Consider the following 25,087-nt stretch of genomic DNA (forward strand, 5'->3'; position numbering starts at 1 on the left):
ACACACACACACACACACACACACACACACACACACACACACACACACACACACACACACTTTGACTCTTTGATAACAGGAGTCATTGCCAGTGTTGACCTATCAGTATGTCATTTCAGGTTACCTATACATTAAAATAAACGTCACAAGGTTAAACGCTGATTTTGGAAAACAAAAAAAACAAAAAAAACAAAAAAAAAAAAGGTTTTTCAAAAGTGTTGAAAAGTAGTACTCAGAGTCAAAGTCAAAATCTTACTTAAATAACACTACAAAGGTTTTAACATCGAGTACTCATTATGCACACTCTGGTGTAATTGTGCTCTTGGAGCCATTAAATTGTGACCATATAAAGAAATGGTCATCAACAACAGTCAGAGAGCCTGTGGTGTTCACATCATGAGCAGTTGGCATTAATGGACTCAAAGTGTGCCAAGGAAACATTCCCCTGAACATTACACCACCAGCAGAAGCTAGGACTGTTGACACAAAGCTCCATGGAGTCAGGTTGTTGTTTCTGACTGAGCATCTGCAGACTTGATACTACAAACTACATTTTGCACTTTGGTTTGTGGTACCAGTAGGTTGGAGCAGATTCTCTGTTCAGCAAAAAAGGGACTGAGTAAATGAAATCTATCCTGTCTGGCTTCTGACGTCTCGCTGGATGTTTTCCCCTCATAGTTCAGTACATTTGTGCTGAAAATCCAGATGGTCTAACTAATAAGTAATAATCATACATTAGTGAGGTGTGTAAACACTAAATTTACTTTTTTTTTCAGGCTATGAAAGTGGCTTTCTTTTTACCTGATAAGACCAGAGTAACTTATGTTGAATATATAACACAATCCAATTTAAAATAAACTTCCTTTAATGACAGCATGCTCAAAATGCATTTTACATTCTCTACAGACAGAATATATTTTATACATGCAACCTGTGGAGCCATATTTTACTGACACCACTGAAGCAAGCCTTGCTGCAAATTTACTGCAGGACAAACTGTTCGTATTATATTTTCTCAAGAATTCAGTTTCTAAAGTAGAAAATGCATAAATATAATTTCATACTTTACTCTAATCTGCTGCCAATTCTTCCCCCCCCCACACTTCTCACATCATAGCAAATACAACAAAGAGTCATGTGTCCACAAACTAAAGGCACATTTGTAAATAGGCTGTGGCACAGAGTCTGAAGCTACTGATTATAAAACGGCATGTAAATGGATCAAGTTTAAAGTCTCAGAGCTCTAATGTGCACACAAGAAGTACACGTAATGATTTTCTGCAGCATTGCTCACTTGGCTTACATGCAGCACCTGTGTTGTCCTTTGCTGTGTCATTATTTTACATTCCTTATGTTTGTCTATTGTCCATTCCTCTGATTAGGATTCCTAAGTAAGCAGAACGATCAATTACGTGCAGAAGAAAAGTGACATGACAAGCAAAACACCCCCGTTAATGTGCAGCAGAAAGTGATAACCATCATCATATTAATGGTCATCTCTTAACTTTGGTTTTAAGTTTTGTCAAGACAGCTACCCAAAAGAAATTACAGCTGTGTCTAATTGCTTCGTAGTACGCCTCTCTGCTGTTTCATAAATAGCAAAACCAGCAATGCAAAGTGACTGACATTTTTCCATCCATCCATCCATTCACTTCCGCTTATCCTTTTCAGGGTCGCGGGGGGCGCTGGAGCCTATCCCAGCTGTCATAGGGCGAAAGGCGGGGTACAACCTGGACAGGTCGCCAGTCTGTCGCAGGGCTAACACATAGGGACAGACAACCATTCACACTCGCATTCACTTGCACATTCACACCTAGTGACAATTTAGATTAATCAATTAACCTATCCCCACAAGCTGCATGTCTTTGGACGGTGGGAGGAAGCCGGAGTACCCGGAGAGAACCCACGCAAACACGGGGAGAACATGCAAACTCCACACAGAAAGACCCCGGCCTGATGGTGGAATTGAACTCAGGACCTTCTTGCTGTGCAGCAACAGTGCTAACCACCGTGCCACCGTGCTGAACAACTGACATTTTTCCTCATTCTGATTTTTTAACATCAACTGAGGCTTGATTTCAGGCTGAGGTGAGTCAAGACAATATAAGATAAAACAATAACTAAACTCTTACTGTGTTTGCTCTTTGCTGTTCAGCAGGTTTACCAGAGCCATACAATGATGCTCAAACTCTCTGGTATAACTGTCACCATTCTTAATATACATGAGGATTACTGGTTTAAAATGCCTGCGTGTGTGTAACTGTACGTACCGAGTTCTTTCTTCCACTGAGCCTTCTTAGCTTCGATGGCTGCCTTGCTGTCTGACTGTCGCTCTTCCAGCCAGCTGAACATACCTCCAGACAACCTGAGGAACAACAGCATCATCACAACATCTTAAAAACTTGATTTTTTTTGGATCTGCTGTAACAATGATGTGACATTTGTGTTGTCTATCTATATTCATGCTTGAATTAAAGAGTCAGCTAAATTTCCAGAGTCCTATACACTGACTGCCATCTACAGTAGGTATGCATCAAGGGGAATTTGATTTTGCTACAAGAACTGTGACAAGCTCCTCACTTGTTGTCTTTCTGTTGTGAGGGTCCCATTGAATCTGTTCCTTCTCCATCTCCTTTCTTTATTCCCTCCCCTCCTCCTCCTCTGTCTTCCTCCCTCATATTGCCTCCTCCTCCTTCATTCTGTGAGTAGCCAGATTTTGAGCTTGTTTGATTTCCTGAAAGGGTGGGAAAAAAAAAAATGAACTTTTTAAATTGCTCTTCACTCTGTGCTTCAGTCCTTCTCAGTGCACCACTCTACCATTGCTTCCTTGAGTCTTGTCATCCTCTGGTGGGTGCTGCATATTGTTGGAGGTCTGGACAGTGCTGAGGATGTGCTGCAGCTGCTCACTGGTCAGACACACCATGCTGTCCTTCAGTGCTGCATCCCTACTGGCTGCTGGGTCTTTAAATCCTGCCTTTCCAGCTCCTCGAGTCCTAGTGTTTCCCGCTTGCCCCGTTTTCTCACCGGCTCTCAGGGGCCCAAGAGTAATACTGTGTTTCTGCCTGTCTGACTTTACCTTCAGCAGAAAGACAGAAAATCAATGGTTGAGGGGAGACAGTTACAGAGTTATTTTAAATTTAAGGCAACTTACAATACCCTATTTTATAAATAGTGCACAGTATGGACAGTCTGTTGTGGTGAAGAGAAAGCCAAGTGTTAAGGTTAAACTGTTAAATTACCGGTGTACCTGTAGGTCTTTTGACGATGACCTACAGATAGTGCCTGAATGAAAAAGATCGCAGATACAAGCAGTACAAATTAATTTTTGCACAAATGTGTCTATGTTCAGTCATTCAGGAAGAGCTCAGAGTAGACCTGCTGCTCTTTCACATCAAAAGAACCCATGGTTAAGGAATATAATGGGAACAACACTTGCAACTGGTGTTTTAGGCATTTTCTACTAAGAGATGACCCCACAACATGCTGGGGAGATTGTGGGCCTCAGCAGGCTTAGAAGGGCCTTTGTTTCCCCACCCAGAGGAGCTGGATGAAGTAGGTAGGAGACGAATATCTAGGAATCTCTGCTTAGGCTGCTTCCCCCATTGCCTGCATCCAAATAAGTGATAGAATCCAAAGAACCCCAAAGTATTTGAACTAGACAGTAATAACTCTAAACCAGTAGTGCATCAACAGAACAAAAATACAAAACATGAAAAACACGTACATACTTCTTATATACATATGTACATGAGAATTTATAAGAAATAGTCCCATTTTCTCTGCTATAATGCATCTCCTCCAGTATGTCAAAGCAATGATCCTTGAAATTTATTTTAATTTTTTTATGAAGTAAACAAAGTCACAGGAAAATATATGTGGAAAGTGAGACAGTTGGTGAGCAAAGATTGTGTTGGTGTGGCAAAAACCCCTCCCAAAACTGCTGTGTTTTTAATGTGCTGTGTGCCAGCATATGATGGCACCACAGTTCAAACCCTTTCAACCAAATGCTCTCTGTCAGATGCCTCAGGACATCTGACAGAGCATTCAGCGGAAATCTCTGTTGACAATCTCACCCTAGGAGACAAATCATGGAGAAAAAAAAAATAAATAAAAATGTAATGAGCATGCTCCTAGTCTTGCTTTTCACTCGATGGGCTGCCTTCTGGCTTGGAAACTGTGGAGTCTTGTCACCAGCAATGATCCCTCACATGAAATTTGTGCAAGGTTGAAATAGAAGTTGATGTTTGCTCTCTGTGCATGTTTGCGGTCTATGATTAAAGTATAGAAGAAAAGTGGCACAAGTGGTCATAACTGGTCTTCCAGAGAGTTCTGAAAGTGGTCTTTAGATGCACAAGAAGAAAAGAAGGTCGATCACATTTAGATCACAAAAAAGAAGAAAATTATCTTCAGAACAACTGAAGTGAAAAAAGTAAAGCAAGAAATTACAATATTAACAAAAACAAAGGAAAATGTAGTAGGAGACTGAATAAAAAAAGCAATACAAATTGGGAAAAATGTCTATAAATAGAACAGCCAGTTAAGAAAAACAGTAAAAAAAAATGTGAACAAAAACCATTGAAGAACTTCAGATTCAACAGAAAGCAAGTGAGACTAACAATATCCTGCTCACTCACCTTTGGATTTTATGTGTGAGTGGGACCAAGTCGGAGAGGAACAAATAAAAAATGTTATGTTATCATTTTATTATTTCATAGAAGCTTTTTTGAAAATGTGTCCAAACATTTACAGGTATGCTAAACCAGATCCTTACCTTGGCCACAGCTTTGACGATGCCAACTTTGTGATGATCATGTGTTTTCATTGAAGTCAAGCTGGCACTCTTCCCTTCAGTATTGGAGGTGACAGATGCACCTGCTCCTCCTGCCTTACTCCTGGCCCCTCTGTGCCTCATTGCCAGCTGTCGGGGTGGACGCTCCTCCCCCTGTACATCTGACACACAGGAGGTCTGCCGGCAGCTGAGGATGTTTGCTGCTCCAGGCCTGAAGGACAGCTGTGAGGAAACACACCAGATCAGACAAAACTATAACAGTCATAAAGCCGACAGACCATCATGCAATTGTTACTGATCATTAGAAACATAAACAATATGTCACCAAAGGTATTTGGATAAACACATTTTCATGAGAATATAATAGCCCAACTTTAAATTGGAGTCCTACCTTTGCTGGATTTTTATCAACACCTGCAGTGGAACAGGCATGGGAGTAGTAAGTATAATTTTGAAAAATAGGAATTTTACATAAAGTAATCTTCACAGTGTCAAAACACAGCTTTACCAGGAAGGTTAACTGACTGTTAACTGTGCGTTTGTTAACAGGATTACTCAAAGAGCTATGGATAGATTTGGATGGAAAACACTATTTTTCTGCACATCCAAAATTAAGATTAAAATGTAGATTATAAAAGCTTAAAGGTCTCACCATGACTGAGCAAAATCAACTTGGGTTTTCCATTTTCAAGTTCAAAAAGCAGGCCGTCCCTGTTCACAAACACAACATCGATTAGGGCACAGAAAAAACACAATAAACACCAAAAATTATACTGTAGCTGTACTGCACCTACAGAACCAACTGTTTCTACTTTCATTTTTCAAAGTGTGTTTTGTCCAAGTCAAAATATGGGATCAGGATCACTGAAACAGCACTCAAATAAAAACAGTCCAACCACAGGAGGGTCATGGTTTTTCTTCGCTTAAATGTCCCATTTATGAAACGTCACACAATCACATCTTATGAGTCAGTACAGGGCAAAGATCGATACTGTATTTAAGTCTCATTATCTAGTCTAAGTGGTTGGTGTATGCTCAATTTCCACTCCATATTTTTTATTATTGTACTACAGAAGCTTTACATATTCACAGTTCAAAATAATCCTTATTTATCTTATAGTGATGATGTGAGAGCTGACAGAAGTAGTAGGATTAATTGTGAAGTGTACCAAGCTTTACTCTGCTGATTCAGACAAATGCTGCAGAACTGATCACACTGTGCTCCACAGTACAAATGAATAATGACCCAAAGCATACCAAAAAAGTATTCCAAGAGTTTATCAAGGCACAGAAATAGGATATTGTACAATGCCCAAGTCAGTCACCTGATCTCACTCCAATAGAGCAAGCTTTTCAGCTACTGAAGACCAGACTGAAGGCTTAGAAATCCACAAACTAGCAGAAACTGAAGGTGGCTACAGTAAGTCTGCAGAGCATCTCAAGTGACGAAAAGGATTGTCATCCAAGTATTTAAAATTGTGTTAGTTTGCCAAATTTATTTTGCGCACATACAAATGTGACTAAAAACAGCTGCAATTCCCAAACAGTTAATGCAAAACCTGGAAAACTCAATTAAACGCTGAAAACTGATGTACAGAACCAAACTTCTAACTGTTCGACTATACTTACGGCTCCAAACCTTGTGCCCGTAAATCAATACAATGCTAAGATGTTTTGATGCACACCAGTCTCACGGTGAAATTTTCTGAGTTGTTTGTAAGAGCTGTAGTCAGGTTCATGGGGACCTTTGCAGGTTGACCTCCCCTCTTTTATTGCTGCAATGTAGTGTTTTTAAAATGGGTCATGTTATGTATTGATTCTCTTCGGTTTTAAGCTAAAATAATCCCCTTCATTTCACTGCGACACATTCGACCCATGTTAGCCTAAGCTAACTCCCCTTACCGTTATAAGGAAGACTCACCCGAGATTCATGCCGACAGAAGACGGCTACGCGTCTACCTAGGGCCGTATAAAACCAGATGTGGAAACTCAGCACATGACGTACAGCTTTATAAAATCGCTTTTGTCAGGCTCTGACTGGCCAAACTGCTGGTTCCTCTATGTACAAACAGTGTATGTTCGTTGCTGGCGACGACCAAGAAAAGTGTCACTGATTGGCTAATTCTTTATCATGTTTAAAATTAACAGCCAATCACATGTCTTCATTTGAAAGATTTAAACGATGTTGCATTTAAAGTAACTCGGAATTAGGCAAACGATTAAGCCTTTTCCCATCAGCTTGCTACCTCTATTAGCTATATAAATGGTCCACCACCTACCGGAAGGCAGTATAAATGTTGTGTGAATGAGGGTCACAGTGATCACCGTGATCGACTTGATTTTTTTTTTACTTTTCAAAGGGGTTCTGAAGGTAGCCTCCCTTCAGTTAATGCGTTGTTTACAGTGAGACGAATTACAGTGAGACGAATTTATGTAGTCATCCTTTTAAGTCACTCATATTTATGTATATTGTGGTTTGTTCTTTATATTGGGACAGCTTTTTTGTTTGCTTTTTTATGTCCCCACCTCGCTTACAGTATCATAACATAACTACTGAACATAACTACTGTAACAAAAATAATTTCCCAAATATGGGATAAACAAAGTATTCATCACATCAAAGAATAATCATCTCATCATAACCACCCCATATCATGATTTATTTTCAAAATCTTAGCTTCTTTTATCCACTTTAATTGCAGTTTTATCAACACTGTTAGTGTAGCATCTGCAGTCAGTTAGTTCTTTAAGTGTTTATGTTTAAATAATATCAGTATTTATGACCTTAATTAATCATTAATGAATTTAAGTCATATTGTATTATTGTACTGTTATTGTTGTTGTTGCTCTTGTTGTTGTTGCCAGAGGCGTTCGAAAGGTTCAGACAACAGTTTACATAACTGTAAAGCAGTCATGTAAACGTCCCAATTTAATAAACAATGTCTACTCATTATTTTTTGTTTTGGAAACTGAAACCAATTGAGATCAAAACTAAAGACATTTCAAGGTTTTTGTAAGAACTCACTGTTCGTATTTCTTTTCTTCTTTTTTTTAAAGTTTAAGTTATTTCTTGAATGAGATTTCTCGATTAATATGTGTTTTTTACAAGTTGTCTTTAACCTTGTGTATACCAAATATATTCAAATAACAGTTACATAACACAAAAATGTAAAGTACAAAAAACAGGAAACAAAGATAATTTGTCATGATTCTCAAGATCACCCCAGTAAAATCCCAAATATTAAAATATAAATAAATGTACTTATGATTAAATAATATAATGCATATGATTTGCATATTAAGTAAGTAAGGTAAGAACGCGAATGCCACCTAAACAAGTTCCACATCAATTATCTGCACTGTATTTATTTCTGAATAACTATTCATATATGCCTCCCTAACCCACCTCCTGTATGCCACTCCATTTGAAAATTCATGTAACTTCAGACTAGTGGTGACTTTTGGCTTGCAGCAGTTATAAAAGGATTATTCCTCATGTTTCTTCCCCAGATAAAGCTTTAAGTTTATTTTTGGTTAACAATCCTGGTAAACGAAAAAAAGTCTGCAGCTTGCGAGTAGGGTCGTAAGAAACTGTAATTCCTGTTGTGACCTGAAGATGGCACTAAGCCGCCATTGTCACGCAGATGAACCGTAAAATCCAAACAGGCTGACGTTAGCCTCCTCCTGGATGTTTTTCTTCGCCGTTAAAGAGTTTGGCTACAGTAGAGCGACATTAATCAACCTCTCCAGTCTCTGAAGCACCTCCAGCGACACCTCTGCGGAGTCTGCTCCCCGTCCACTCGATGCTCCTGAAGGTGAGTAGCTATCGTGACAGCTCGGTGCCTCTCTAACCGGAGAGACTGCGTAATGTTAGCCGCTAGTGTTAGCATGCACCGCTGCTCAAACGGCAGAGTCAGACCAGTGTTTACCGTCAGAGTCCGACACTCGGAGCATTAGTTGAAGAAGAGAGGTTTTCCACTGACATGAAAATGAAACAACGGGAAGATTTATTTTAACTCTAAGCCGTTTGAAAACGAGTCTGGCTGACTTAGCTAGCTAGCATGTTGTCAGGCTAAGGTCAAGAAGCTGTCCAATCTGACAGCTAACGCTAACTAACATGGTACCGATTCTACAAACGGGATATGTAGGAGACAACCACGCCAATAGCAGGTAACATCAGCTCCGGTTCTGACCGCTGGAAACGGGGCTGTGTCGCTCACAAGATTTCCAACAAGAGGTGGGTTCCTGAAAGTTTGGCTGGGGTAAATATGGTTTTAAGGGAGGCTGATGGAGTCAGATGGGCTGCCCAGTGTGGCATACTGGGATGGGTTGGTGGTGGTGGTATTGCTACCTGGCATTTTATGAAGATTTGCCCGGGTTTAATCGTAGCTTTTCTGGGTGTGATGCTGCTGCTCCACAAATGGCGACAGTGTTAGTAAATAAACCGACTCATCCGCTTTACTTCTGCTCTGTGGCGTTTCTGCAGAGGATGCGGTGGTTTCTGTGGCTCCTATGTATTTCTATATAACCAGCAGCTAACAGCCTCTTCTCAGGCATCAGTCAGCTAAGCTCAGTGATGACTGACGAGGTTTCCAGGTCTTAATATAAATTTCTGATCATTACATTTCTGGTATGTAACAGTGCTGTGCAAAAGGTTTGAATGTGTCCTCATTTCTTTATATTTTGGCTTCCAAGGAGCCAGACTTTCTTGTAAATTTTTTGAAGTGAACTTGAGCAATAATAGTTCTGCTCGCTTTCTGGATTTTTTTCCCCCACTCGTTTTCAGTCCTTGTACCTGATCATTTTCAGAATATTTTTTTGTTTCTTCAGAAACTTAAGATTGACCTATGAATCATTCAAGCATAAAAAGGCTTCTAACTCAAAGGATGAATCAGTGTTGTGTCTACGCAAAACTGTCAGCTTGGTAAAAAACCAGCAACCAAGTATATCCTTAGACAAGTGGTTAGTGGCAGCCTGTTGCATAACACATAATTTGCTCCCATTCATTTAGTCAAATCTGTGAAAATATCTAAAGATAACACAGTTTGATAGACATAAAATTGTATTTTTGCACCAACAAGGTGATTCTCGAAGCGCTATTGGCCCAAAACTATAAGACTAGGTTGTGTGAGTTTGAGTGTGTGGGTAAGCTAGAAAATGCCCTTTTTGGAATTATTAAAGTTTCCCAATCGGAATCTGAAAAAATAACTATATTTTGGCGTGGAGAAACAATCCTACAAAGACCTGACACAAGACCTGAGAGTTCCATCTGGCGCTTCAGTTGATTCAGCTACTGTTCACTGAAGCCATGTCACAAATGGCTTTATAGAAGGGTGGCTGTATAAAATATCTTAAAGCATTTTGGAGATCTTGTCAAAACTGGTATAACTGTAAATGCAGGAAAGTACCATGAAATTTTTTTAAACACCATGCAGCACCAACCGGAAAGCATTTGATTGGGAACAGTTTCATTTTTTAAAATTTTTTTTTTTTTAGCATAACAATGATTTCAAACACACACACCATTGCAGTAAAAGCATACCTGGATAGAAAAACACACAAAGGAACACTATCAATCATGGACTGGGGTCCGTTCTTCGTACCCCGCTTACTACATCCAAGATCAAATCATCGCGCTAACTTTGAGCTCGCTATTCCGGTTCTCCGAACGCAGCTGTTGTTGACGATTAGTATAGCTGGATGAAGTAATGTGAGATCACTGGGTGGCTTAACAGGGGCTATGCATCGATAGTAGAAACATTGATCGGCAACCCTTTAATTGGTCGACGAAAATGTCGAAGGAGCGCGCTCGGTATTTTTCGGCAGCAGAGCAAGAACTCTTGATTGAGGGATTTCAGGAGTTTCAGAGTTTAATTAAAACGCAAGGGAACACTGCAAAGGCTGCAAAAGCAAGGAGAGAGGGCTGGCAGAAAGTTGCTGACAAATTATACTCGTAAGTAATTTAATAATAATAATAATAATAATAATGTCCCTATGTGTTAGCCCTGCGACAGACTGGCGACCTGTCCAGGGTGTACCCCGCCTTTCGCCCTATGACAGCTGGGATAGGCTCCAGCGCCCCCCCGCGACCCTGAAAAGGATAAGCGGAAGCGAATGGATGGATGGATGGATGGATTTATATAGCGCTTTTCAAGGCACCCAAAGCGCTTTACAATGCCACTATTCATTCACTCTCACATTCACACACTGGTGGAGGCAAGCTACGGTTGTAGCCACGGCTGTCCTGCGGCAGACTGACAGAAGCGAGGCTGCCATATCGCACCATCGGCCCCTCTGGCCAACACCAGTAGGCGGTAGGGTAAATTTATTATATTATATTGCATTATATCATATTATATTATATTACATTATATCCTCTTTCACATTAGAGCCACAACAGGACCCACTAGAACATGGGAACAAGTAAAAGTGAAATATAAGAATATTCTACAGAATGGTAATATTTATCACTTATATTGCTTTTAGTCTCTTGAAAAGAGACCCTGAAATAATCTGTTTGTGTGTTTATAACAGCAACCAAGAAAAGGGCAGAGCAAAAAAAGACAGGTGGTGGTCCTGCACCCCCTCGTCAACAAGTTGGTTAAGTAAATAATACCCTCACGGGAAAATCGATATCTCTCTATGAGCACACTGTTGCGCTGAGCTAAAGGATCCTGTCTATCCCGCAATATACGCTGAATTCTGAACCCCCTCCGAAGGTCGGGGGTTCGATTCTCCTGAACAGCTACCCTGAGGTACCCCTGAGCAAGGTACCATCCCTACACACTGCTCCCCGGGCGCCCAATGGCTGCCCACTGCTTCACTGAGTGAATGGGTTAAATGCAGAGAGGAATTTCCCCACGGGGATCAATAAAGTACACTTTCTTTCTTCTTAAAGGACCAGGAATTCATAAAATCTTAAGGTATTTAAATTTAAGAAATAATGCATAAAATATGACAATGCAAAAAAAGAACAACTCAAAATAAATAATCTACACTTTGACACAGGGAGTTAGTCCTCAACAGGACGCTTATGTTATGTTTCAGTTTGATTTAATGTAGCAGTGAGTGTTAAAATGATAATTGTCAAAAATAACTTTCTTCAATAAAAAATGTTCAATATTAATTTGATAGAACTCATTCCATCAATAGCTTGATAGACAGCAAAGAAAGTCTAATTATGATGAGAATACCACTAAGTTGAACTATTCATGTGACTGGAAGAGAGTTAAAACTACAGCATGTTAGGTTGACGCACCCGCAGCACTTAATCTATGGGTCTCTGCAGCCATGCAAACTGAAAGACTGATCAATGGTCTGTATGGCTTATGTAGTGAGTCATAAACACAGAACAGTGGCAGTACAGATGAAATGTTTTACAGTTGTTTAGAACCAAACTATTGTCATCTTGGGTTGTTAAGTCAGGGTAAGTGATTTGGTGGAGGTTGTCAAAGTAGCTCCTTTTCTAAATCCATGCACTGCTCTCGCTCTCTGACATGCCCTTGTTTCATCTTTTGTCATCATTGTGCACTAGGAATGTAAAAGCAACCTGTTGCCTTAGCAATGATATTGCAATATTAAACATCTAGATCACAAAAACAATTATACAGGTGTTTTTGCTATTTCTATGCTATTGCACAACCCTAGTTACTAACGCCATGGCCTTAAACATTTCTATTAGACCGCACTTCCCCCCATTTCTGTCTTACTTCACTGTTACATCAAGTGGGGTCAAATTGGGCATCTGATCCAAATCTGAAATTGTCAGAATTAAGGTTTTAGTTTATAATAGATGCTTATGTTACTTCATTGAAATACATGTCGTACATGTGTCATGTTCAGTTCCTGACAGAAAATGAATAATAAACAAACCAAAATTAACCATTGTGTGTTCACATCTCACTTTTAACCTTTAACAGAAGTACTGATTTGGTTTATATCATGATGAATATCAATATCAACTGATGACATAGTAATTAATTGTGGCACCAAACAGATTTGGTGTACCACCAGTCACTATCCAGGCTCATTAGGTTTTCTTGAGATGTTTAAATTTAATCAAACATCAATGCCAGATGCAGACCTTTCATATAATGTACAGTCCAAATTAAGATAATTACAAAAGACCAGTCAACAAAGAGTCAAGAAAAAGGCTTCATTGACTTCAGGATGTCAGCTCAATATGTGCAGAAAGTTTCATAATGAGAGAGTGACAGATCTTTGATCTTGTGGTACAGCTGTAACATATAACCCAGCCTTCTGCCATAAAATTCATAACGCATCAAAATGAAACTTCCTTTTACAGCCTTCTGAGATTTGTCTTAGAAACATAATTTGCTGTAGCTGAATGGCTTTTTAGTTCAATGACTTTCTGAACCCTCAGTTCTCTGTGACATCATGTGACTACTTATTTGTGGAATAAATTCTTTGTATTTATTACACGGCGTGCTGCGGGGAAAAGTCTGTTCTAACGTTTGAGTCTAAGGTTTATTTTTTAGCACCTGGCGGCTCTTTTTTACTTCTCATTCGTAAATAATCTGCTCTTTCACGTGATTCAGTTTATTTTGAAAAGTCTCAACAGGATCTTGAGCTTTATTGTGAATGGTTTATGTGGTACATAAACAAGTGGACATGCGATGGTGTTACCGTCGTTGTTGCTAACCACAACGCATAAAAACAGGCGCTTGTCCGTCCGTAGTGTGGTTATATTAAATATAAGAGAAAGAGAGAACTTTAAGAAATTAATATAGCCACTACAGTGACCATCAAAACGGTGAAAAAATATTGCCTTAAACAGTTTATTTTGCGACACCACGAAACAAACGATAGCGTAAAATGAAACGATAGACGTTTTTATATCGTCATCCAATATATATCGTTATATCGAACAGCCCTATGTTGAATGGAGTCCCAGGTGTCTCTTAATAGGCAGTAAACAAGCATTCATTCTCTGACCTCAGTTGTCTGCCTTCAGTATCAATTTTGTTTTGTCTGCATCCAGTTAAACTGTGCGGGCCTAAATTTCATTTAAATAAAAATACTAAATAATTTAAGAAATTTGAGCGCTGCATTAAAATACTGAATAGCTCCAGAGTAGAAACTTAGTTCAACAAAAGTGATTACTGACACACTAATTAGATAACTAAGGATAATTGGAACAAAATGGACTACACCTGTGATTTCTGATGAGCCTAATTGCGTGCATATGGATATGAAATTACCCGTGAACAAGGACAACATCCAAGAAAATAAACCATTCCTTCTTTTTCAGCGTGAATAAAGTTTGGTAACAAACATGAAAAGATGCCTGATGAGTACTGGGGGCACATCTTTAGTCTGATGAGACCAGAATACAATAGTTTGGTTCTAACCTCACCAGGACCACCTCGGTGAAGTGCAAAGTAAAGAATGAAGGAGGGACTATAATGATATCGAGCTGCGAAAGGTGATGGGGAGATGACATTTCTAAATGGCACCATGAATATTTCTGGACCAAAATACAAGCTGACAAGGTGGCTTCCAGTCACCTGATGCCCTGTAGAAGATGCCAGAGAGAAGAGTCAAAGCAACATTGCCAAAAGAATCTGAAAGAATAAATGAATTTTTGCAACTCTGTAAGCATCTAAGAGGAGATTATCAGGGGAAAAAGTAAATAAAAGTGAAAATAAGAAGAGGGAGGAGGCAAATGGATGCAGAAAGATTCAAATCTTTGTAATAAAAGATGGACTATTTGTTTGTTGCATTGAATTCCAACTATAGGGTCTGTATTCTTAATGAAAATAAATTCTGATAAGTTTAATACATTCTTTTGTGAACTTTTTATAAAGATAGTTTTAATATCTCAATAATAAAAATAAACATTTTTAATAGATTTTTAATGCTATCAAAAAAAATTTTGACATACCCAGGCAAATAATTTTAACTAACTCTGCATTCACACAGGAAGTGAATAGAATTGATCATAGAAGGTCAATGACATTTAGCAACTTTATGCAAAAACAAGTGAGAGCGACCACCAATAACTGTAAAGAAGAAGTCATTTGACATTTCAGGTGGGGTGGGTAGGCAACTGGAGCCTGGAATGTTCATTAGTGACCAATCACTGATGAGTGAAATGCTTCATATGAGGATAAAATTAAAGGTTTAACTCATAGATGTTATGAGTAGTTTAGTTAAACTCATAGAGTTAAACCTATGAGTTTAACTAAAGAGTTAAACCTTTAGTACAAATCATGTGAATTATACCCTGGATTTTAGATACACTTTAACTCTTTGAACCTGATACTGTCTTTGGCTCTTCCAAAGATAATTTAGATGCACTCCCTCCCCTCCAAAACCAACCCCCCCAAAACCTTTAGGTATTTATACTTAAGATATGTCTAGTTACCCTTAAAAGATTGTCCAGATGAACAGAATCAACTTTTGTGGGATACCCTTAAAAGCCTTTAAACACTGTTCAACACTTATACCTGTTAACTGTCTGCACCTGGCTCACAGAATTTTCCAGGAATGGTGACGCTATTTTCCAGAGAATCACTTGGTGATGATTTTGCACAATTTGATCTTTTATCTCAAAACGCAACGTGTTCCAGAGCATTTTGGACATGCAAAATAAGTTATTGTTGTGGTGCTAAGAAGTAACCCTGAAAAGTTAATCCTGAAGTAACTTCGCAAATCCTGCTAAACCTGCTTCATAAATTTCAGTCCTCTGCTCTATGTTTTACACAGAACTAGTTCACAAACATCAGAGTATGAGAAACCAATTTTTACCAATGCCACAAGTTTAACCATGAACTTGACATGACAGGCGTTTCAGCTGACAGACTGACATGTTGAGTTTTGGTTGCCATGTTGACACTACCATCTTGAGTTTGTGGTGAAAAAGGAGCCCATATGGTAGACGTGTGTGGTCTTGGTGGTTGTTTTGACCGATGCAAACTGACATTTCTCTGACGTCATACCCAGCCCTGTGTGTGTGTGTGTGTGTGTGTGTGTGTGTATTTCTCAGCAGCTGTTTGGTTGTGTTAGGGGACCCTGGCAGCAGCTGTGTGTGTATTTGTGTTTCTTCCATGTTGTAGTTTGTGATTTTTGACAATGACAGATGTGTTTTGGTTTTTTTTGGGGGGGGGAGGGTTTTTCCCATGGGACTGCATGATACTGCAAAACAGCTGGATCTACTTCCTCTGTTCTTTCCGAGCCTCCTCGTGGCATCATTATTATATCATGAACCGTTGTTCATCCTTGCCTTCTCCTTTTTTCTGGGATTGCTATTGAGAACACAGTTATGTATATGGATTGATTAATTATCTGTTACACTTAAACTGGCGTCTCTCATTTAGAAACCTGAACACTACTGGAAACCTTTTCCTGTTTGTGTGTCAGCAGTACCAGCCTCCAGCCTTTATTTAGCATCGTTTAACCTAGTCATGCTACACTGCACTGATACAACCATTCAGCAGTGAAACACAAGCTGCTGACATATGCTGAGGATGTTGATGGTGTCTTTTGGGGATTTTTCTAGAATGTTTCTCCTCATGGAACTGCACTAAAGAGGTAAAGGGTGAGAGATGGGATCCTGACAGTTGTAAATGGTATAGTTAATTGTTTGTGGTGGTAAAAAAGACAACAAAACGTTTTAAAATGTTTTTATGGTTTTATATTATCCAGTGTGATGTTATCAAACGTCTTTCTAGAACATACGGGGGGAGATCTCCCTGTCATCTCCCTGTGTGAAACTGCCTGATTCAGTTTAAGCATTGTTTTCAATAGATTGCATAGTCAAAAAACTCACTCCCATTTCTTCTTGTTGCATGTTGAAGCTGTACTTGGAACCTTGTTAAGATCCAACCATGCAAAATCAGATTATTTTTTTTATGCCATTTTTAAGTGGTCTTAAACCTTTGCTTGGGACTCTTGTAGAGGACATAAAGTCAGAGATAGAAACGACAAGGAGCAGGTGCATCTAGTACAGGTAGAGCTGCTGCAAAAACCCACAGAGCTCAGCAGCCTGTTCTCTGATTGGATAGTTAAATTTGTGATTGACATGACATTGGCCAATCAGATGAAAGGAAGAATAACAGGGTCAAAATTCGTACTTGTAAGTTGAAGCTTGAGTGCAGAGTTTCACACGTATTTTTTAAGTAAAAGATTAAGTAAAAGATTTGTGTGTGGACTTACGTCCACACACAAATCTTTTTTACACACACACAAATTCTTTTTACACATACAAATCCTGATTTACAAGTACAAAATATTTATGACCACAATTTGAGCCCATACAGGGGCCCTTACAGTGTTTTAATCAAAGACTAATTGTTGATTTTGTTGCATAAAGCTACCTCAAAGAGGCAGCTACTGTTCTGCCTGCATCATGGGAAGCTTACTTGTGTAAACAAGGGCAAAGAGAGGCATGCGCTGCCACAAACTGGACCAAAGAAAGGAGCCAGGAGGCAGCTATAGGCAATTCACTGCCATTTAACGTATGATTTTATTGTCAAATTATGTTATTATTATTATTTTTTTAAATTTTGTTAAATGTCTCTTAAGCATTTATTTTAGTTTTCAATTTTGGGGTGGAGGTTAGCCTTTATTGTGATAGGACTGTGGAGAGAAGACAGGAAGGATGGAAGAGATACACCTTGGTGAAGACACACAACATAGGGCCTGGTGGATTCAAACTTAGGCCCTATAATAGTCTTACAGCATATGGGTCACCTGCTCAAACCAGTGAGTTATATTGGCGACCTACTTTTCAAGTTTGACTGTTGCTTGAGTGGTCTCATTTTCAACTCCTGCCGTTTAATAATTGGACCAATAGGCAAAGGAGCTTGCAAAGAAAAGCGTCTGGACTTCTTTGCAAGCTCCTTTGACTACGATGACCTGGATGACTGAGAACCTTCACAGACAATTGGACCAATAATTGAGTTACCAACAACATGCCTAGTACATACTACAGGACATACTGTGTGGAAATAGCTGCATGACCTGTGTGGATAGTGTGTAGCAGGGAGCATCCATCTTTGTAGTTGTAAAAACAGTCTGCACATTGGCACAGTCTTTAGATAGAAGTCCTTCCTGTATTGTGTCAGAAGTGTGTATTCTCATGTTCATGTCTGTTGGATAAAATGTAGAAAGTTCAGAGATGCAGCACGTGTGTCCTTACAGCTAAACAGTAAGAAGTCCACTGACAGGAAACACTTGTTGGTTTTCTCCTCTTGGTTGGCCATTAATCTGTTTTTTGTTGTGAGGTGATTGCTTTGTAGTGGGTTATGAATTGTGAATAATTGTTTTTCTCACATTGTATTTATTAAAATTGTGGAATGATATTTCTTTAATGATATATTATTTTTATTATCAATGGGAAAGTGGGCAAAAATGTCAGTTGGCATGTTTTGGCCTTCTTTGAAACAGACAGGGTATAAGGTAGGGCTGCACGATTAATCGTTAGAAAATCGCGATCTCAATTCATACTTATGTGCGATCTCATTTCCAAATGACAACGATTTAAAAAAAAAAAAAAAAAAAAGACGACGATTGTACCGCATTTTGATCCGGGACGTAATCTGCATGAAAACAAGCGCTCACTCTTCCTGCTCAACAAATGACAAGGGCGGAGCCTTATACCACGTGATACAGAAGCTGTGCCGTGTGATGCTAAAATTAGCAGGGAAAAAACAACGGAGAGCACGTCAGGGATGACGAGAAAGTGACAGGAGAAAATCCGTCCCGGTCAACCACCCAAACATCAATAACGGGAACCTTATACAGCGCTTCCCTATACACGTCGAACTCCCGCAGGCACAAAGAAATTACGGAGGCTATCACTTATCACCTGACCAAAGATATGGCTCCCATCAACACTGTGCAAAACGAGGGATTTAGGAAAATGATCAACACCTAGACAAACGCTACACAGTGCCTGTCCCGCAACTATTTTTCTATTGTTGCACTACCTGCTCTATACACGCAGTGTCGAGCAACGGTGGAGACGGAATTTCAAGCAGTACAACAACAAAACTTGAGACATTTGTTGTTTTTATGTTCAGTCTCAACTGTTACGAAGTTGATGTGCAGTTAATAAGTGCAATAAATATTTATATTGGAAAAGAAAATCGTGAGAGAATCGTGATCTCAATTCTAAGCAAAAAAAATCGTGATTCTCATTTTATGCAAAATCGTGCAGCCCTAGTATAAGGTGCTTGAAACTTGATCCATGTGTGCAAATGAGTCATTAAAAGCAGTTAATTTTACTAATAAAAAAAGCAGATAGTAGTCAAATAGCTTTTAAAAAAAGACCTCTTTCGATTTAGGTTCGACTAAAGCCACAGATTTGCATACATACTGGTAAGCCATCAGCACTGGCAAAGGAACCAGATTTGTTCATGCATGGTTAATTCTGTATTTTCCACAGTGACTTTTACTTTTTCGATTTGGAGTAATAGCTAGGGGCTCTGGCTGTTTGTTGTTTTGTTTGTTTTTTCAAGTTGGTGTGGGTGATGTGTTTGTGTGGTTTTTTTTTTTTTTATGAAATAAGGTTAATCGGTATGATCAGACAAAATCAACCTCCCGATAAAGGAAATGATGAGGACATCTGACGAGCTGACTTTCTGTTCTGACATTTTGACTTTGTTGGTTTCCTCCTTCAGTGTCAGAGAAGCTGCAGCAGTGATCGGTAGGTGTACTTAGTGTTTGTCATGTCAGCTGTACAAATATGTTGAGTTAAAGAGCCAATTTAGCAGCAGCCTCTACATCTACATTTACATTTGTCAGTGTTCTTGGCTGTTTGTCTGTCGCCATTAGCCTCGTTCCAGATGAATGGCGCCTTGCCTGGAACACAGACAAGTGCAGGCAGCGGCTGTAATCAAGATGTACAGTTCACAAGGAAGTCGAAGAAACTTACTTCTGGTTCTGCTCCAGATTTAAATGAAGTTATCGGCTTGGTCGTTTCAGCTTGTATTCAGCCTCCAGTAGCGCCATACTTTAGTAAAATGGCATACAGGCTGTGTTCATGGTTAGACATCCCCATTACTCAACTATTTCAAATTAGATTTGCCAGAACTAATATAAGGCAGCCCCATATGGAACAGAAATATATGTATAAAGGAAATCTATTATAGCCTGCAGTGTCATGCTAAGACTTACTGCTGAAAGTAGCCACTTTTTTCAGTGTTCTTACTATATATCTAACATTTGGAATTAAAAGACAGATCTCACATTTCTTTTAGGTTAGATGGTTATCAGTTTGTTGCTGTCCTTCTCAAATCATAAAGTTTTAAAGTAATTCAAAAATCTACCAGTACAGTGTAGAATCTCTAAAATTAAATTAGTACTATACAGCTTCTCTTAACTCTCATTATGCTGCGATCTAACTGAACTATCTAAACCAATCAGGTCCTCATTCACATTAGAGGCCAGGCTTTTTTTTTTTATCATGCACTTGGTAAAGAACAAGTAGCAACATCTGCAATTTCTCTAGAAGCCACTTGAGGTTATTTCCAAAAATGAGTCATAGACCCCCATGTTAAAATGCCCAAATTTAGAGCATCAAAAAATTTGTTTACAGCCTGTTTAAAAACAGTGTTTTAGGTCTTCAAAATGTGGTGTCCAGAATATTTGACTGAATGATAAAATGTTTGTCAGCAACAGAAATGACAATAAATATGCCAGTAAACTGTTGGTTGCAAGATGTTAAGCCACCCACCACAAACCGGCACTGCATTGCTTACAGGCGGCATGGTCTCTTCATCTCTATCTGTGATGTCAACAAACAAGGCAGAGAGAAGTTAAATGCCGCATAAATTACATTACTGGGCAGGAACATCCCAAGTCTAGAAACCAATGGGTGATGTCACAATGTCCTTTTTATACACAGTGTTTGGTAGAGTAGCTGCAGTGCCTGGCTCCAAATACTCCAGGTGGCTTGATCTCCTTTAAGTTGTTGTTTTGTGTAAGTTTGAATGACATCAGACATGCGTCTAACTAAAATAACCTTTTTGTCATGTGACCACTATTAATCCCACCCGTAAAGCTCTGACTGGCTGGCTTCCTAGAACATGGTTGTGAATATGTGGTTGAATTTCCAATATGTGGTGGCGATGATAGATTAATGACTCCCTGACCTTTGCTGCGTCTTGGGAATGTTTCCACCAGTATGATTATAATCTGATTGCCTCAGGCAGTTTAATGCAGGTACAATAGATATCTTTGCTTTCTAAACTTTTTCAGTCAACTCTGCTGAAATAAAGGGTTTTATAAGGTGAGAGAGACCTTGGAAAACCTGAATAGGACTAAAGCTAGTTGTGGAATTGACTACATTTATTTAGGTGGGTATTGATTAATCTTCCCAATAAGGATTAGCTGGTTACCCCTTGTCTTTCTTCTTTTTGGTGCTTTTTGAATCAGCAAATGCAGTTTCAGGAGATAACATGTTTTAAACGTCTCTGAGTAGATTAGATCGAGAAGTTCCTTTGTTATGTAATTTGCGTCTCAGACAGTTTAGCTGTGTCTCCTGTTATTCTTTCTGGGTGTTTTTACAGCACCGTGCCAAACTTTTCTGTGTCCAGTCTGAAGACGGGTCCAGGAAAAATAATTCTTCCCTTTAACCCTGCTGGATGTGCTGTGTGTCCAAACCACAGCAAGCACCCACCGCTCTTTGCTGAACCACGTCACAGCATTAAACTGACTAAAATAGAGGACAGCAGCAGTAAATGCAGCAGTTTTAAGAACTGATCTATGTTCAAGAAAAGATTGGTTAAAGAAATCTCTTTAAATAATCTCTTCTTTCTATGTTATAATCATAGATCCTTTGGTTATAACCTGGAAGATGCAGATCCTAAATTGATGCTAAAATGCTTGTTTAATAAGCTGCATCTATAAATTTCTTTTGGACAAACCTGCAAATTAGTGCTACATAGCAAATTAATTAAATCCTTATACTTCAATAACCAAAACAGAAGCATCAAAATATTTTGGAGGTTTTTACCACAAGGCAGGCCATATTATATCGTGGCTCAAGAGTTGGGAGTTCGCCTTGTAATCGGAAGGTTGCCGGTTCGAGCCCCGGCTTGGACAGTCTCGGTCGTTGTGTCCTTGGGCAAGACACTTCACCCGTTGCCTACTGGTGGTGGTCAGAGGGCCCGGTGGCGCCAGTGTCCGGCAGCCTCGCCTCTGTCAGTGCGCCCCAGGGTGGCTGTGGCTACAATGTAGCTTGCCATCACCAGTGTGTGAATGGGTGGATGACTGGATATGTAAAGCGCTTTGGGGTCCTTAGGGACTAGTAAAGCGCTATATAAATACAGGCCATTTACCATTTCAGATAATTATATGAAAAATGATTCAGAAGCAACCAGCGGCACAGAAGGGGTCTAGTCCAACAGATGTCCCATTCAGATTGATGGAAGAGAAGCATATCAGACACCTTCCAGCTCAAACAAAGCTACTCTCCTAACTCCAGTATCCATATTTTCAAAGAATAGAAAAATAAATAATGAAATCCCCTGTACAGTTGTTATGAAGGGTGAAACTATCCACAGAAGCCTAAACTGTTTTTTGTACCACTCTATAAACATGTTTACTTCAGTTGTTTTAACATGGCAGTCTGTAGAGAATCATTCTCTTTTGAAGCCAGCCTCAAACGGTCATTATAGAACTTTTTGGTTACCCAGTGGTAACCAGTAACACACCTGTGTAGACCAGAGCTCATCTTTTTAAACAAACTTACACCTATTATCTAAAAAATAACACAGCTAGACTTGAAAGCAGATTAAGTAAAAATATCAGCGCGTCCAGTTCTGATCACAAATGTTGGTGGTTTAGCTCATTTACTATTATTGATTAGTGCTAGAAACTCTTTTAACTCTTTGTTAAAGCTTGAGTTAAATTAATTGTTGATCTAAATTTTAAAAAAAGTTCATTCTTGATGTGCTCAGCCTTTTATTGGATCACCAGTGTTTGTATTTATTTATATAACTAGAATAATTCACTTAAAAAGACAAAACTTTCTAATCTATGCATAAAAACAGACAAAAAAAAGAACTAAAAATGTAAACAGCAAAGTTGTTGTTGTTGTTGTTTCTTTTTAAAATTGGTTTTGATTCTGCATGTGCAGTTTTATGTCAAGGTAAATGGCTAAATAAAGTTCATTTAGATAAATTTTCAAAACTAACTGCCCAAATATGTGCTGAGTTTGGTACAGTCTTTTCACTGGACTTGCACAACCGTTAAAATCCAACAACAAGGTGCCGAGTTGTGTCCATCTACTCTTAGGTATTCCTGGAAGTCCTTAATTGGCTCTCTCATCTCTAACTTCATGAAGGACATGAGGATTCCCACACACACAAACACACCGTCACTCAGTCAGAAATAGCAGTTTAATCAGCGTTCGAAATAGCAGCTTAACCAATCAACGTTGCTGAGCCGTAGTGAGCCTGCAGCGTTGTCACATTAATGGCTGGTGATGTAGGCTATACTCACAGAGATCCTCTAAGCTGATTGGCTGTCTGCTGGAGTTATTCACCACACCTGGCATGACACAGGGGGCTGATTAGAGATGGAGTTATTTGTTTGGACTGTGGAAAAAATTCAGCACCTCCTCCTGGAGTTTGCTACAGTGACAGATGATAGACAGAGCACCAACGACACACAGCAGACAATTATTTCTGAAAATCCTGCAGACTGTCACATATCTTTTCTGTCTAATCAGAGCCACATGTAGAAAGTATACATATATACACAAAACCATACGAAAACAACACACAGCCTTGATACGTCCATCAGAGCATTCGCCCTCTTTCCTCCTGTCTTGGATTCCCACCCAACCTCCCTTCCTCCAAGCTAACATCCCTCCCTCCCTGACTTTCTACCCACACCTCTTCCTTCCCAATCTCCTTCATTCCTTCGTGCATTCCCTACCGTTGCGCCCTTCCTTTTCACAGAATGACACAGCAAATCACTAATCCAAGTTGTACTAAAGCTGTAGAAACTTCTGCATTATATTTTACTGTGCAGATCTCAGACAGATGAGGGCTGAAATAGGGAAGGAGACAAAAATGGGGGATTTGAAGGGAAGGAGAATGATAAGAAAGAGGAGTGGGAGTTGACCTTGATTTTGTCCCCCACCCAGCTCAAACTGCTTACAAGACACTGCTCGGTGGACGTACACCTATTGTTTTTCTGCTGGGGATTCACCTTGGGTGCATATAGAGCCACTAACAGAGAGCAGACCACCAACCAGAAGGGTCAACAAACAAGGGGTATAGCGACACTGTCTTTCATTGTTGATATAACAGTCTCCTTTTAATCAATTCAAGAGTTTAAATTACATGATAAGACATTTGTTAGAGGTGTGTTTGCAGCTGTATTTTGAATGGATCCATCTGTTTCAGCGTATTCATCACTCTAAAGTACAAAGATGCACAGTTGAAATGGTGTAAAGCTGCCAAAAATACAGCAGCACTAGTCCTATTAATAATAAAATTACAATATTATAATTATAAGAACATTTTTCAAAAAAAAAAAAAACATTTTTCATTTTTCAAAAGTCATCCAGTCTTGGTTAAAAAAATGACACTGCAATTTCTGGTTCAAAGGGTTTTAACAGTAATTAACATTCAGGATGTACGTTACTTTTGCATGCTAAAGTAATGTAGCAATTTATGGTAAATGGTAAATGGCCTGTATTTATATAGCGCTTTACTAGTCCCTAAGGACCCCAAAGCGCTTTACATATCCAGTCATCCACCCATTCACGCACACATTCACACACTGGTGATGGCAAGCTACATTGTAGCCACAGCCACCCTGGGGCGCACTGACAGAGGCAAGGCTGCCGGACACTGGCGCCACCGGGCCCTCTGACCACCACCAGTAGGCAACGGGTGAAGTGTCTTGCCCATGGACACAACGACCGAGACTGTTCAAGCCGGGGCTCGAACCAGCAACCTTCCGATTACAAGGCGAACGCCCAACTCTTGAGCCACGATCGCCCCAATTTAGTTATGATATTAAAAAAGTAGTCACATTTTTTGGACCAAATAAATCTAACGCATCTTGAATGACAATTTTGGAAAATTCAAAGTTAGGATTATTTAATGTTTTCTTTTCAAACTGTTGGATTGTAGCAGTGGAAAGTTAGATTTGAATCATCAGGACGAGTTCACCAATCCCAGGACAGAACAGATGTGGCCTGATGTTTGTGTTTTGCTTCTAATGTTAGAATTCATTGCTCATGGGAAATACACACACACACAGAGTGTAAACAGTAAGGTTTTGTGTGAGGGTTTCTGTGTGTGTGGCTGTGCC

At 39.4% G+C, this 25,087-nt stretch overlaps 2 protein-coding genes across 4 annotated transcripts in view; one reads left to right on the forward strand and one right to left on the reverse strand.

Annotated features, from left to right (window-relative positions):
• Positions 1–6,896, reverse strand: part of ccdc66 (coiled-coil domain containing 66) — a gene marked incomplete in the record, with an annotated part of 15,029 nt that extends 8,133 nt beyond the window's left edge. The window contains 7 exon segments of one of the 2 annotated variants that reach the window (XM_014338917.2): positions 2,271–2,365; positions 2,581–2,734; positions 2,818–3,076; positions 4,772–5,011; positions 5,181–5,203; positions 5,442–5,500; positions 6,711–6,896. In XM_014338917.2, the coding sequence (XP_014194403.1) occupies positions 2,271–2,365; positions 2,581–2,734; positions 2,818–3,076; positions 4,772–5,011; positions 5,181–5,203; positions 5,442–5,500; positions 6,711–6,721 (841 nt within the window). 2 annotated transcript variants of the gene reach the window in all.
• Positions 6,897–8,397: 1,501 nt separating this feature from the next.
• The window catches only part of ip6k1 (inositol hexakisphosphate kinase 1), a 38,439-nt gene continuing 21,749 nt past the window's right edge, over positions 8,398–25,087 (forward strand). Inside the window, exon 1 of one of the 2 annotated variants that reach the window (XM_005938887.3) lies at positions 8,398–9,026. The gene's annotated coding sequence lies outside the window, so the exon portion shown is untranslated. The remainder of the gene's footprint in view (positions 9,027–25,087) is intronic. The other variant, XM_005938886.3, reaches the window with a different exon arrangement.

This window comes from Haplochromis burtoni, unplaced genomic scaffold (assembly GCF_018398535.1).
Source record: "Haplochromis burtoni strain Fernald_Lab_line unplaced genomic scaffold, NCSU_Asbu1 Contig_183, whole genome shotgun sequence".
NCBI classification, from domain to species: domain Eukaryota; kingdom Metazoa; phylum Chordata; class Actinopteri; order Cichliformes; family Cichlidae; genus Haplochromis; species Haplochromis burtoni.